Genomic DNA, 16,064 nt, shown 5'->3' with positions numbered 1-16,064 from the left:
TATAATTTAAAATAAATTTTAGTAGGGGTATTAGAATTGTTTATGAAGAAATGAAAACTGACACCAACAAGTGGGACAGAATTCTGTAGCTATTTGGTAAGAAGATGCTTTCATATATTAGCTTACAGCATCATGAATATATCATGTTTTAGTTTTGTTAGAAAAAAGTTTGGACAGACACTTATGTCTACCATATTGCCTTATAAAGCTAAGAATCCATGCATTGAATATTTTTGTTTGGAAGTGCAAACTTAATTTCAAATTGTAGAAACATTAATAGTGCCTCATTGCCTTATGATGTTCGAAATGTGAAGGATGGTCATGATAACGTAGAAGTTAATGTGTTTTAATAATTTTAAATGTTAACTTCTCTTTGTGTCTAGAATACTTCAACAGGTAAAAGCTGCCTTTTACACTGTGTTATTGATGTATACTAATATATATATATGTTAATCCAATATTTTTCACAATAAAGCATGTTCTGGAAACATTATAATGAGAATAAATATTGAGAGCAAAGACAAATAAAAATAAAGAGAACATATAAAACAGTATTTACTTATTCCTAATAAAGTTTTATTTATTCATGTTATTTGTTGATTGACTTCTGTTTATCATTGTGACTTCAACTGACTTCTGGGATTGGAAAAAAATTCTAAACACTTCTGCACAGGACAAGGACAAGAATAATAATATTATATTGCACTTTAGAATGATGTATCCAATAATTCATGGAATACCAATGTTACTCACCATTCAAAATGACGTTTCAGGGAGTGAATCTCAACTCATTCTAACTTATACAAATTTGTGTCACCCCTTGAGATGGTCTTGCTCCACACCAGGAAGAGGACAAAGACATTAAGTCAAGCTAGTATAAGCTTTCTTGCATTAGCCATTGTTGTGTGTAAGTTTTACCTGTAAAAAATAATGTTATTAATTATTTGCAGAATGTCTCTATCAAAGTTCAGAAAAGTTAACTGAATATATCAGGTCATCCCATAAGTAATGTTTGAAATTTAATACAGAAAGTGTATCATCATTTCTGTCTTTGTAGAAGGCTTTAATGACTAAAATATGCAGTAGAATGTGTATAAAAATGTTTAGGCAAATAAAAGAAACTAACCCAACTCCACTTTTTCAGATAATTAATCAAATAAACCCTTATGAAGATGAATGTGTCTGAGGAGCACATTAGCCATATAATGCTTTATGAGTTTAAAAAAGGCAACAGTGTAGCAGGAACTACATGAAACATTCAAGGTGTTTATGGTGCAGAGTATCTTAATGACAGAAAATGTCGAAGGTGGTTTCAGAAGACCACATCAGGTGACTACAGCTAAAGTGATGTGCCACATTCAGATCGTTCTGTTGAGTTTAATTATGACTTGCTGCTGGTAGCATTTGATGAAGATTGTGCTGTAACAGTTGAAGAACTAGAACAGAAGTTTAATTCAACCAATTCAACAGTTTACCATCATCTGCAACAGTTTGAATAGGTGTCAAAACTTGGAAAATGGGTCACCCATCATTTGACATAAGCCAACCTTAGAATAAGAGTGGACATTTGCACTTCTTTGCACTTTTGTAAACGTAACTTTTCTAAAGGTGTTTTCTGGACAGGTTAGTGATTGGAGATAAAAAATGGCTCTGTGCAGGTAAACTGGCTAAAGCACAGCCCAACAGGAGCCTCCATCCTGGGAAAGTCTTGTTAAGTGTTTGGTGGGATATTGTTGGTGGGATCCACTTTCAGTTGCTGCTACTCAACATAATGATTACATCGGACTTCTGTTGTCAACAGTTAGAGTGCTTGAATGTTGTACTGAAAGAAAAGAGGCTTCCTTCAATCAGTCGTAAAGGTGATGTGTTACACCAGGATATTGCATGGCTCCATACAGCAAGAATCACATCTGCAAAAATTGAAGAGCTAGAATGGGAAAAGCTTCCATGTGCTCCTTATTCTCCAGACCTTGCCCTATCTGATTATCATGTATTCCAAAGTTTGCAGAACTATCTTGATGGAAAAGAGCTTGGAAGATGTCAAAACTACTCTCTCTAAAATCATTTCCTCCAAACCCCAAGAATTTTATAGAAGTGGTATTCAGAAGCTTGTGAATCATTGGCATAAAGTAATTAATAATAATGGAAAATACATTATTGATTAAATAACATTAAAAGCATTTGAAATCCTTCTTCTTTTTCTGAATCTAGAATTGGACAGTATTTAAGGGATGGCCTGATACTTTACTTCAAAAATATTCTAAATTCCCTATGAAAGAATGAAGTTACAGTTATTTCAGATGTGACAACACTTTTCAAAACTGAGTATTGCTTCTCTCAAAGATGTAAAATCATCATATAATCAGCTAGTAACACACACATATACAGAGGCACATACTCTCTGTTTTGGTTTGATTCTTTTTTATAATTGAATGAATAATTTAAGAACCAGCTGTAAGCGTACACTGAATTCACAGATTGTTGCGTAAGACCTGATTCGCTCTGTAAAGAAGTTCTTAGTTAAGTGATTTGTTTTTTCAAATAGTAGACTTAATTATCTAAGTATGTAGTTGGTCATAAAAAATTTGAATTAATGTTTTGAAATTCTATAAAGTATAATTGTAGTGTACCTAGAACATTTAATATGAAATTATTAGAGTGTCATATTATTTTATTTTGATCTGCATAATTAGTAAAGATATTCTCCCATGCAAATATAATACACTTTTATCATAACTAATCTATGACTTTCTGTAATTCCAGCAGAGTTCTGAACACTCTCTGTTTTCTAACTCTGTAGTAGATGTCTTCACGCAGTTGACTCAGTGTTTTGATGTTATAAGTAAACTGGAATGTCCAGATCCAGAAATTATGAAGAGATACATGAAAAGATTTGCCAGGGTTGGTTTAACTTTTGTTCATGTAGAATTGAAATATAATTTGTGAGAAAATCACACTTAAAATGCAACATAAATGGTAAAAAATTATGTTTTATTTCTAACTAACATCGAATCATCACATAAATAAGACCAAGAGTAAATTTATATATACCTAAAAATAAAAAAGCATATATGTCACAAACTGCTGCTCATAATTTTTGTATTTCCATCTGTCTGCTCTGATGTTTTCCTTCCTCATTGTTCTTTCATGTCCATGTTTTACATTATCTGGGTATTAAATAAAAAAAATCAGGTAAAAACATTTAATATTTAGAATAAGTTTACAGAGTCAACATACATAATTAATGTAATGATACTGTGTTCAATTTTTATACATAAACAGCTTAAGATAATGTGCAGATTCAAATACATATTCTTTAAAGAGACAGCATACAGAACTGAAAATTTTTATGAAAACATAATGAGTAGAATCAGCATACTTAATAATAAAGATCAAGACAATATTCATAATGAACATATAATCAATGTGAAGAAATAGTGTACATATTATAGTTATTGTAGTAATACAAAATTATACTTTCACACAATCATGTGATCTCAAAACGAAAGGTTTGTGGATTGAATATACAAAAAACACGTGAAATGATTTGTTGTAGGTGAAATAAAAGTTAAAATATAGTATTTAAGTTAAAAATTAAAAACATATTCAATAATGCAAAAAAAATAAAGTTAAAATATAAACACATGACCAGTTAAGTGGAAGAAAATGGAAAAAAAAGCACACATGATTGGTACAAGAATAGCACAAAATAATAACAGGCCTTCTATACTTGGCTCTCTCAGTTAAGACTAACTGAATTCTTCAAAGGTCTAAATGAATTTCTTTCTCAGACTACCTAAACTACACTCAAAACACACATCCCCTCTTCAGATAACTGATCGGAAAACAGAGTGCTATGCACCCATTCCTTAAAACAGCATATGCATTCTTGAAATGGTCAGGCTGCAAATAATTATACCTCAGGTTCCATTTAATACATTACCTCAAAAATTTGAACTTAAAAAAAATTGAAAAATTATGTAGCTACAAAACATATATTATAGAAAAGTAAGATATATAGTTTTTACATATTACATTATCACATCTAATCAGTTTGCTGTATAAACATATATAATCAGTGTAAGGAAACATTGTACTATTTCACTGTAATAGTATCATATATTTTTCACCATAAGAAGGTCATATTAATAGTGATCAATCATAATTACTGTAAAGATACAGTGTACAAAGTCAACACGTATAAGTATTGTGATTGTGAATAACAATGTATTTTTTAATATAAATAATCAGGATCTGTAATGAAAATATTTTGACACACACACACAATAAATCATTGAAAAAAAGTATAGATGGTCAACATTAGCTGACAAATGCTTGAATAAACACACTAAATACTTTTGCTCACATTAAAAGTCCCCCTTCTAAGTTTTCTGCTCTGTAAATATATTAATCTCAGCATTGAAATCCACACTTTGTGCTCATTCTTGCTTAGTACTGTAATATTATGTTTCTCAAAAAGTATATGGGATTTTTAACTTATTGAATTGTAGAGTCACAGAGATTACTACACTGATCTTGTTCACAAGTGAATATTTCACAATGGTAGTGTGTCAGGAAGTTCTCTGGCTCCTAAATATTTTAATTTTTTGTAACTTAGAAATAGGTGTATAACAGTTGGAAGTGAGTACTGTTAGATGTAGCCCTACAATGCCAAAGGTATTGATTTTATATATCTCGCAAGTGCATCATTCAAGAGTTGTTACTGAAATAAGTCAGAAAGGACTGATAGTAGCTCTGACACCTATATGTACATTACTCTAAATAATTATCAAAGTTAAGAAATGTTGAGATGCAGTGTGCAGAAAAACAAACATTAATAGTTAACACAACATCTTTATTAAACCTTAATAATAAACAGTGATCTATCATAATGATTTGATTCATGTTAGGCATTAAGTATATAAAAGAACTCTCAATACTCTGTATATGTTCATGACTTTTTGCTTTTCTTCATATCATTACATTGTTTAATTACAGGCTTCAAAAATATCTACTTGCCTTTGACCAAATCCTGAAACCCAGAACTTAAATTTGAAAATGGATTGGAAAATGTTACACTCAAATATAATTTTTCTTTTAGTTCCTAGTTAGAGCCTCCTATATAGAATTTGGACTACAGTAGAATCTTTCTTACTTTGATTTGTATTTTAGACTGAGATTCTTGAGAAACATTCTTTTAGAACACCAATTAGTCTAAAACAATACAAATAGCAATATTTGAATAAAATGAAAATTTAATAGTAGAAATGTTCTAGTAAAATTTAAAATTTTGAATTACAAACTGGTATTTAAATTTTATGCTTAGAAATTTTCTTTTAGAATTGATTTTATAATGCTGTAAGAATTGTTTTATTATAATTTATAATTTACATACAGAAATGATCTGTTTGATTTAGAACTTACTTTTAGGATAATTTTCAATTTACCAATATACATGTAGAATTCTAGTCATGTTGAAAATTTGCGTGGAAATGTTCTAGTTTGCATATGAACATAAATCCTGCTGATAATATAATTGTAGTAGTATCATTTTTTGACACACACACACACAAATATATATACACACATACAGAGAGAGAGAAGGTGTTAATTAAAATATTGTGAAATCACAAAGTTCATATGTCTAAGTGAATTTTCAGGTTCGTGAATTTTAGATTATATGAAAAACCTGTATAAAATATCATGTGTTTTGTTTAATGTTTTTGTATTTTTATATACAGACCATCCATAAAGTTCTGACTGCATATGCTGATATAGTGAAGAAAGATTTTGGAAAGTTTGTCAATCAAGAGAAAATGGTAATTTTTAGCTGTATGACTAAATTTAGTTGAATTATATTACTTTGTTGAACAGTTAACATACACCATTTGAACAGTAAAAACTATTGAAAAGATACTGATTAAATACTGCCAAAGGATGTATTTACAAATATTGTTAACATTTTGAGCTACTGTTTTATTTTGTTAATTTCATTGTTAATTTTATCAGGTGAACATAGTTTTGTCGTTGTATTTATTTAGTTTTTTAACATGTTGAATTTTTTATTTATTTCATGTGCCAAGTCCCAGGGAATATATAGTACAGTGTGGGTGATTTTTCTGTGGATTTCTGTTTTGAATTGTGTATCAGTTCCTGTGATCTTGAGAAATACTGTGTGGTTAGTTTGTGTGTGTGTGTGTGTGTATTCGCAGGTGTACTTAATGTTGGGGTGTATGGAATTAATTAATATGGTTGAAAAATACTGTGTGTGTGTTCTGTAGATGTGAATCCAGCAACTGTATCGTCAGCATACCTGTACCAGTATAATTGTGGGTGTAAGGCTGAATTGATAACTTGATATTCAATCTGTCGTCATGAAAATGTTGGCTAGAACTGGTGACACAGAATTCTCCATACTTAAGCCATTTATTTGTTGGTAGTTTTTGGTCATTGAACATAAAGTTAGTTGTGGAAGTAGTGAATTCTGTAAGGGTTGCAATTGGATGTTGAGGTATATCAGTGGATATAAAGTTTATATCCAGTGGTTTTAGAAGTTTGATGGTGTTGTCTTGTTTTAGGTTGTTTATAGAATTAATATATTTCCATATGAGGTTGTTTCTTAGTTTTCTTTTCTGCGAAATTATGTTAATGGTTTTGCATGAAAATTCTTTGAAAAAGTTGTTTAGGGTACTATTTTGAGATGTTTCGGGGAAATAGATATTTTCCGTCCTGTCTAGAAAGTTAGGTTGTTGATTGTCAATGGCATTGTTGTCTAAGTTGTTTTCTTTCTTCTAGTTGTTTCCATTGTTATATTGGTGTTTTCAGTTTGTGTAGAATGGATCACCAGTCTTCTAGCTAGGTCTTCCAGACAGGCTTTCATTTCAGTGGATGGAATATTTCTAGGTGTTACTGAGAAGTTGAGTCCTTTGTTGAGCTTAAAGAAGCTTTCAAACCAAGATTAAACCAATATAAAGGAACACCTCTATACCTATACTAATTAATAATACAACATATACTTTAGTGTCCCTTACAATCTCATACCCATTTACACTCTTGCCCCTAAGACATGTGCCCAGCAACAGTCAGTTGTAAACTCTTTTTGTTAACCTGAAAATGACCTAAGAAGGTTGAAACATTGTGCTTTACTTTATTTTAATAAAAGGTTTATACCAATACCAGCTGTTTTGAGATACATTTTTAACATACTTATAGTTTATCAGTAGCTCCTGACAAAGCTGTAATAACAAAACATTGAGCTAATAAATATATGTATTGGATATATATATCTTTCTATATTAATAAAAAAAATGGAAGGCACTACAATGAATTCTTAGTTCTTCAGTCATTTCAGTTGTATTGTGCCCATGTGTGTAACAAAATATCTTCAGTCAAAGATATAGTGCTAAGTATTAAATATTATTATAATTTGTATAGTATTTCACCGTGGGTGATACAGCTATTACTTAACTTCCACGGCTTCTTCCTTTACTTATATAAGCATTGGTCTGATTTTATTCTTGCTTGCTCCAATCATTTCTACTCCATTTAATTACCCTTAGCGATATTTCTCCCACGACACTACCTATATCAATGTACTCTCTCTAGTCTGTATAAAAGCCCCTCATTCAGATAATGTTATTGCTTTTTCTCGACAAAACGCTCACTAATAGGATTCTGTGTTCTATAATTGTTAAAAGATACTGAGTGTTTGTAGTGCTACCTACTTGATTTTTCTCATAAAAAACAAACAAACATATTTTTTGTTTCACAGTCCAATATATAGCAGAAATTTCCAGAGATGGAAACATACATTTGGTTTAGTGGTATTATTTTGAAGCTCAGAGGTTGCAATTTAGGGCAATCCTACACATTCTGAAGATAATTTAGATTCATTTTTTTTGTGCTTTCTTTCATTCTGATGGCTTCTCAGTAGACCACTTTAGGATAAGCTGCTTCAGACTCCTTTTTTTTTTTTTCATCAGTTGATCCACCAAGTGTGTGATGTTTTTGGTCTTTCACAAGTTGCTTTTGAGCTTGAACTTTGAAGGCTGAAAGGTGTGGGAGCAAAAACTTAGTTTTACCTCCATCCATGGACATTGTGGCTCATGCAGGGAGTTTTACTGCTTGGTTACATGAATGGATAGCTATCTTACCCACCACAGTTGTTGGAACTATGGGATTTAGCCTACAACCACCAGGGGTAGGTATATTCCAGCTCTCAAATAATACATCTGCTCCTGGAAATTATGGGTTCTGGGGTAAATTTTGTAGTTAACCTGAATATATTAATATTTCCTGGTTGTGCAGCATTAAGTCTATGGACTTACAACTCTAAAGTACAGTGTGTTGTTTCCTAAAACTAAACTTTCTTGAAAAATTCTCATGATCACTAATTCCATTGATAATGAACTGGATCTATTAATACCATGTGTATTGGTTTTATTGTTGACATTTTTATTTATTCATGTCCTTGATGACAAGAAACCCACTTGAAATAAAAATGTATCTCAGAACGGCTGGTATGGGTATTAACACTTTTATTGATAAGGAGTGAACAACATTTCAACCTTCCTAGGTCATCTTCTTAACCTGTTCTGATAGTTGAGTAATCACTGTAAGTGTTAACTTACATACCAATTATATTTAATTCTTTGATTAACATCAGAGACTTATATGAATATGATCACTTAAGTAAAAAATCCATCAGTTTCTATTCTATTTGCCTTTTTGATGCCTAAAAACTTATAGAAAATATAAATATTGATACACAGAAATAAATTACTAATGCATTAATATTTTCAGGCTTGTATCCTAATGAACAACATTCAGCAGCTAAGAGTGCAACTGGAGAAGCTCTTTGAATCCATGGGAGGAGATAAGGTAAATGGAAAGTACACTTTATATCAGGATAAGAAAAGTTTTCATAACTTTATGTTAAAAAAGTGTTAAGGCAAAGAGTCAAGATGCTAGAAAGTGCAGTATGTCAGTCTAAAAGTTTATTTTCTGAATGTCTGTAATGTTCCACAGCATCGTAGTTCATTTTTCTATTACAAATTGTTTTTTTCAAAAGATTTACTGTGGCTTAGATAATCTTTTGGACACCTGTTTATGCTCTCATAAAGGTAGTTCCAAAATCTTTATTTTCATTCAGATAAAATCTAGTTGTTTTCTTTTAAAGTCACTTCAGAACCTTTATCCTAATTTAGATAACATATTTGGCATTTACCATCCTCTAAAAGGTAACACCAAAGAACTCTTTTAGTTTATATAACATTGTTCCTATCTGGCTTTATTATCTAGAATGATTTGGACAGCATTGGTACCGTGTTTCTCTGAAAATAAGACAGGGCTTATATTAATTTTCACTCCAAAATATGACACTAGGGCTTATTTTCGGGGGATGTCTTATTTTGATATATTAAAAAAATGAAGTTACAAAGTAAAAATTATAAGACCTCTAAATAACTAGAAATTACGAAAAACATTCAGAAACTCATTAACAGGAATTTATTCAAAAACAATCATATCATCATCCTCTGGAATGTCTTGCAAATCATCTGTTTTTAAAATTCCTGCTGAGTTTTCACTTAACTCAATTTCTTGTAGAATTTTCGCACCTACCCTCTCATGTTGAGCAATAGAGGTTTCATGGAATGATAATTTCTAATCCAAGTAGCCTGCTCGTAACGCGTTGGCAATACAGTTGTCTGTAATTTGGTTCCATGAGTTTATCACCCAAGTCACAATCTCTTGTAACCCGGGCTGGAGTGAAAATGACTAAAAAAATTATATTCTATTTAATGTTGCAAACTATTAAACTAACCATTTAAAATAAACTATTATTAAACTATTAAACTAACTGATTAATACTTAAACAAACTAATTAACTAACTATTAAACTAATTAATAAATTAATTTTTTTTTATTTCTTTCCTCTTCCTGCCACTCTTAACTAGGGCTTATTTTAAGGGTAGGGCTTATATTAAAACTATCCCCAAAAATCACACTAGGTCTTATTTTATGGGTAGGTCTTATTATCGGAGAAACACGGTAACACTTGTATGAATACTTTTACAAAAGATTCATTGTTTACATAACATTATTGACACCTCACAACATCTTTTAAGCATTGTTCCCCAAACCTATTGATTTTTAAACTGCAAACAATCTATGGGAATGCATAGTATATATTATAAACTAACTACATTCTGCAGAATAATTTCAAAGATATTCATTGTAGTTTAAATTAGATTATTGTCATCTGTCTGAATTTTTCTGTTGATTCTTCCAGAAGGGGTATTTATGTTTAAAATATAGGCATATCTATATTTGTTGGAAGGTAGTTCCCAAAGTAGAATAATTTGTTTTAGGTAACATTCTTTTAAAAATACTTTCTAAACTTTTTTCTTGGTTTCAATAACATTTTGACAAAAGCATTCTCATGTATTGAGAACATTATTGAGATCTTTATGTATTCTCTACAGTGTAGTTCCAAGTTATTTATCTCAGTTAGTTCTTGACAAATTCATGTTTTTTAACAAAGGTAGCTCTACAAAAATTATCTGGGTTGAGAAATTATTTTCATTCCTGATTATTTTCTCCAAAAGTTGATTACTGTTTAAAATTTATTGGTGGAAAGCAATGTGACTAACTGCACCAAACAATAAATTGAAAAATAACATGTAAAGTAAAACTCTACAAAAGTAAAAAAAACAAGTTAAAAACTAAACAATACCCAAACAGTAGTTAAAATTCTAAATAGAGAGTTTAAAAAAGGCCAATAAAAGCTAAAAAAACAATCAAATTAGACAGTATCACCATCACAAATTACACTGTCCCATGTCAAGAGTACCCCTTTAAAAAAGAGATCTAAAATGGTTTTACTGCTAATGTTTGTAGTAATGGCATGAAAGCAAACTGTGAGCAGATGTGAGTTAAACGTGACAAAAGCTACACATTAGCAGGCCAATCCAGCGTATAAGAAAATGATGGGTTGAAAACTGTGACACTGCAAAGCCTAGCCAAGACAACTTCCTCCCATCAATCCTTATGGAAACTAAATGGCCAAACAAGAACACTAGGTTTTATCTATAAAAGCTTGGTATGAAGCTGTTCACCTCATATTGACTACCAGCTGCCGCAAAGCAAGGTCTTGACTACAGGACTATATGTGGTAGAGGCATGGCTGTGATAGCAACCTAACAGATAGACTTAGCTCAATATGTATAATTCTGACATAGCCAGGTATTGAAAATAACTGGATAGAAATGGATGACAGAGAAAACTGAGCCAGTCTGAATGTCTAACAAGACAGAGTGAGTACTGACATTAAGTTATTCCAGGGACAGTAGAGCACTAAGAAAATGTGTACACAGTACTATTAATGTACTGTTAAGCTTCTGTATGGTCCAACACAAGTGTTTGTTTGTTTCTTTTGAGTTTTGCACAAAGCTACTCAAGGGCTATCTGTGCTAGTCATCCCTAATCTAGTGTAAGACTAGAGGAAAGGCAGCTAGTCATCACCACCCACCGCCAACTCTTGGGCTGCTCTTTTACCATTGAATGGTGGGATCGACTGTCACATTATAATGCCCCCACTGCTGAAAGGGTGAGCATATTTGGTGCGATGGGGATTTGAACCCACAACCCTCAGATTACGAGTTGAACATCTTAACCTACCTGGCCATGCCAGGCCCCAAGACAAGAGAAATGATATACAATTTATCAGTTAACACAGATCCTGAACAACAAACCATCCATAAAAACTGAAACAGAAGAATGGATTGAAAGATGTTTGGCAAACAGAGATGGTACTTCCAATCTGGAGTATCTGCTTTCCCTGGATGACTCAGAAGAAAGTTATAGGTGGGAATGGTAAATAGCCATGACAGGATGGGCTGATCATTGAACTCAGCTACATCATTCAGTGACAGACTCAATTCATCCAGCTGTACCTGAATACAAAGGTCACAATGAGGACTGTCTCTACTGAAAGAGCACAGCCCACCAAGGAAGGAAGACACAAGCACAGGTGGGATGTTATGGTAAGGATCGTAACATGTTACAAATAATGGAGGTGAAGAAGAGGTTTGTGGGACTTAGTATACAAACTTTTGACTTGCTAATTGCAGAAAGACCGAGGTAGAACCAAAGCCCCAGATACTAAGCAGGGTCTGACACTTTCAACATTCTGGCAAATCCATAAACCAGACCCATTGTGTAAAGATACAATACATCTTTAACATGGAACATCTACTTGCTTCCCAAGAGGTGGAATAGGGGACATGAAGGATGTTCAGTGCCCTAGTACACTTCACACAAAGCTGCTTAATATGAGAAATGAAAGTAAGCATACAGTCAAATGTAAGCCCCAGGAACTTCACCTCAGGAACCACGGAAAAAAAATAACAATACTGAGACAGAATTTCTGGATTATGGTGTAAACACCAGTGGTGGAAAAAAATGAATGCAAATAGATTTAGAGGAAGAGAAATTAAAATCCTTTGTTGTTATTCACTTCAACAAGTGAGTGAGATCACTTTGTAGCTACCTCTCAATAAGTCTCATGTTTGATGACCTACAAAAATGTGAAAATTGTCAACATAGAAGTTGTTTGCAACAGTAGGAAGATTTTGTTTATTGATAGCATTGATCTTAATACTTACAAGATGACGCTCAAGATACATCACTGAGGGACTCCAAGTTCCTGTGTAAAGGATTGAGCCATGTTAAAAGTTAAAAAAAGTGATAAATAATCATGCAACCTACATGAATAGCAGTCTCACAAAATTTCAAACCTCCATGTAGTGTCATAAGTCTTCTCAAGATCAAAGAAGACAAAAACAAGATGTTCTTTCTTGAAGAAGGTTCCCTGATCGAGGTTTCAAGACAGATCACGTGGTCCTTGATGGAGTGCTGTTTACATGAACCTTATTGGGTGGGTGACTGGAGGTTGTTTGATTCCAGAAACCAAACAAGACATGCATTAACCATCCTCTCCAAGACGTTACAGAGATGTTTAGTCAAAGCAATTGGAAAATAATAAGAAGGAATCTTGAGATTCTTTCCAGGGTTTGAAAAAGAGAGAATAATAGCCATGTGCCAAGTATCTGGAAAAACATTGTTTAACCAGATATAATTAAAAATAACTAGAAAAAAAGCAAGAGAGGCAAAAAGGAGACAACACAGCATCTGACAGTGAACATCTTCAAGTCTGATTGATGTACTGCCAGACCAGTGAAGAGCAAGCTTAAGTTCTACCAATGGAAATAGACATCTATAATGAGAGAGACAATCTGTCCAAATAGAAAAGGGCATTCTCTCAGTCCCATACTTGATGTCCAATAATATGGTAGAAGAGATAGAAGTGGGAAAAGCTCTCCCAAAGAGTATTTATGGTTTTCTATATATCAGAAACTTCCTGCCATTGGAGAGCAAGATGAAAAGGGGATGAGAGGCATACTTTCTGTTGATTTTCTGAAGCTTGTCTCTAACAGCTTTGGCACTGGTGAGAGTAAATATGCTCATAGTGAACTTAATCAAAGATTGCCTCTGGCTTTGATGTCTGACCTGCTGAGTAATAGCACTTGCCCACTTGAAAGCAACATAATTGGAAATAATGGAATACCTGTGAAAGGTATCCTAGGCCTATTTCTGAGTCTTCAGTGACTGCTAGCAGGCCACCAGGATGAGAGTATACTGTGGGAAACATGTCGAGGTGTTAGGGGTAAAATAAACAGCTGCTCTAGTTATATGATCAGTTACTGTCTTTTCACAGTTGTTAACAGGTGTTAGAATACAACTTCCACTGTGTACTAGAGTCGTGGAGCATTGAAAACTGTCATTCTCACTCAAAATGATAAGAAAATGATTTTTGTTTCATGGGTAACTGTCAAACTTCCAAGAAAAAGAGAAGGAAAACAAATAAATAGATCAAAATCAGTAAAAGACTGGCTAGGTGCATGAAAATAGGTAAGTGAAATTATGTTGAAGAGAAAAAGGCTGCAATCTGAGAGCATATGCTCCACAGAATAACCTCTCATTTATATCAGCATCAAACCACAGGGGATTGTCTCCATTAAAGTATCTAAAGATGAAAACGAGAGCTGACAATTGTTCTGAAAGAGAACTGAGGTTTGAATGATCAAAAAACATTCCTGGAGACAGATAAAGAGAAAAAAAAACCACAGATATGGATGTCTACAGCCTCCAAGGATGTACTGAGTTGCAAAGACAAGGTGGGTAGGTGCTGGTCGACCAGCTGTGCTACATTTCCATGAAATCGTTTATTGCACAATCTGTCATTCCAGTATAAAAAAAACTGCTAAAAGTAACAGTATCATTGGGTCTCAGGAATGTTTCTTGTAAAGAGAGATACAGAAATTGATCAAGATCTTAATGTTATCCAAATTAGAATGGAAACTTTGACAGTTCTACTATATCAAAATTGCCAGGTCTTTTTCAAAGAATGGAGACTCCAGAGACTGAGAACATGAGTGAATAATGGTTATGCATCTTGGAGCTGAAAGAGATGGACCCAAACAGTCACTGGATACAACAGTGGAGGGCAAAAGGCTCATTATATGATGAGAGAAAGTATCTGATGAAGGAATGGAAACATCCATCTGCACTTCCAATGTAACAGTGAAATATGGTGTAGTAGCATATGTCTGAGATGGAGCAGGAGGCAACAAATTCCAAGCTTCTGGATAAGAAATGTTTTTTTTACATTCCTTAAGCACTGCATCTTATTTTACTCTACCCAATTAGGGCAATATCAAAAGTAAGATGGGTGGTAACCACCACAATTGATACAGTGAGCTGATACTCACTGGCATCATGATCTTTGCTACCACAACAAGTACATGTCAAAGAGCTATAACAAGATACATTTTACTGCCCAAACTACTGATGCTGGAAACATCTGAGAGGGTTAGGAATATAAGGCTGTACCTCAAAGGTCACATAACCTGTCCTGAGAGTGACAGGTCAATATGTAAACGTCAATACAAGAACGTTGCTAGGCAGCATAATTTCATCTTTATGAATGGAGATATGTCACACAGCAGTAACTCCTTGGCTGGAGAAGGATCTCCAGCTTAGGAATGTTTCTTAAATCCCTTTCAATGACAACTCCTCATGAAGAATTCAACAGCATAGGGAGTAACCTCAATAGGTATATCCCAATGGTATTTGATATTAAGAAGAATTTGCTGTGACTTGATATAGTTTCTTAACAGACTATGAAGAGCTAGCAAACCCCTCTATTCCTTCTGAACTGAAAAGGGGCACATTTGACCTAAATGCTTGTGAGAAAAAGAATTCAAAATAAAGAAATGAGGTGGTGACTGATGTTCAGAGTCTTCCAGATGCTGTTACTTTCTATCAGTAAGTTTTTGTTTTTTGGGAGGGTTTACTTGGTGCAGAATCCATGCAAAATAGAACAGGTTTAATGCCCACTGACCCCCATCCACCATGGAGTTGTACAAAAGGACACACTACAGTGCTAAAATATAGCATTGTAGATATGCCAGGGTTTCTTGGTCACCATACCCAAACACCAGTATCAGACACAATATTCACATCTACTGGGAACATCTAACACTGATACTTAATCCCAGCTCAACAGGACCAGCCAATTTACCCTAGGGTAGCCACATCAAGACCACCTGTTTACAGGAATTCAAGGCTAAAGTAATGTGTGAAAGTGCCACTGATAGAATCTGACCAATCAGTTACACTCCTCTACCGCCAGGATCATCTTCTCCCTTTCACAATGGTAGATGTTTGGGTCCCAGAGCATGTAAACTGAAAATACAGAACTCTCTCTCTCGAAGGTCCTTTTACCACATATAGGAATCCATCTCAAGAGGATCCAACAGTTCATTCCCATGTCTTTTTAAACATTTCATATAAAACATTGTGTAAGACCTGTCTTATTTTATTCAACTTAGCTACAAACGTTTTAAGTTACTGGTTTAAACAATATTACTCACATTTAATGTACTGGCTGGCCACTTTTATATTTATTATAATACTGAACTAATATCACATTGTACAATAAT

At 33.3% G+C, this 16,064-nt stretch overlaps 1 protein-coding gene across 1 annotated transcript in view; it reads left to right on the top strand.

Moving 5' to 3' along the window:
• The window catches only part of LOC143249080 (protein unc-13 homolog B-like), a 169,435-nt gene that overhangs the window by 99,603 nt on the left and 53,768 nt on the right, over positions 1 to 16,064 (top strand). The window contains 3 exon segments of the mRNA XM_076498292.1: positions 2,764 to 2,901; positions 5,742 to 5,819; positions 8,803 to 8,880. Coding sequence (XP_076354407.1) covers positions 2,764 to 2,901; positions 5,742 to 5,819; positions 8,803 to 8,880 — 294 coding nt within the window.

The sequence above is a fragment of the Tachypleus tridentatus genome, chromosome 4 (genome assembly GCF_004210375.1).
Source record: "Tachypleus tridentatus isolate NWPU-2018 chromosome 4, ASM421037v1, whole genome shotgun sequence".
NCBI classification, from domain to species: domain Eukaryota; kingdom Metazoa; phylum Arthropoda; class Merostomata; order Xiphosura; family Limulidae; genus Tachypleus; species Tachypleus tridentatus.
This window is presented reverse-complemented; position numbering and strand designations above follow the sequence as displayed.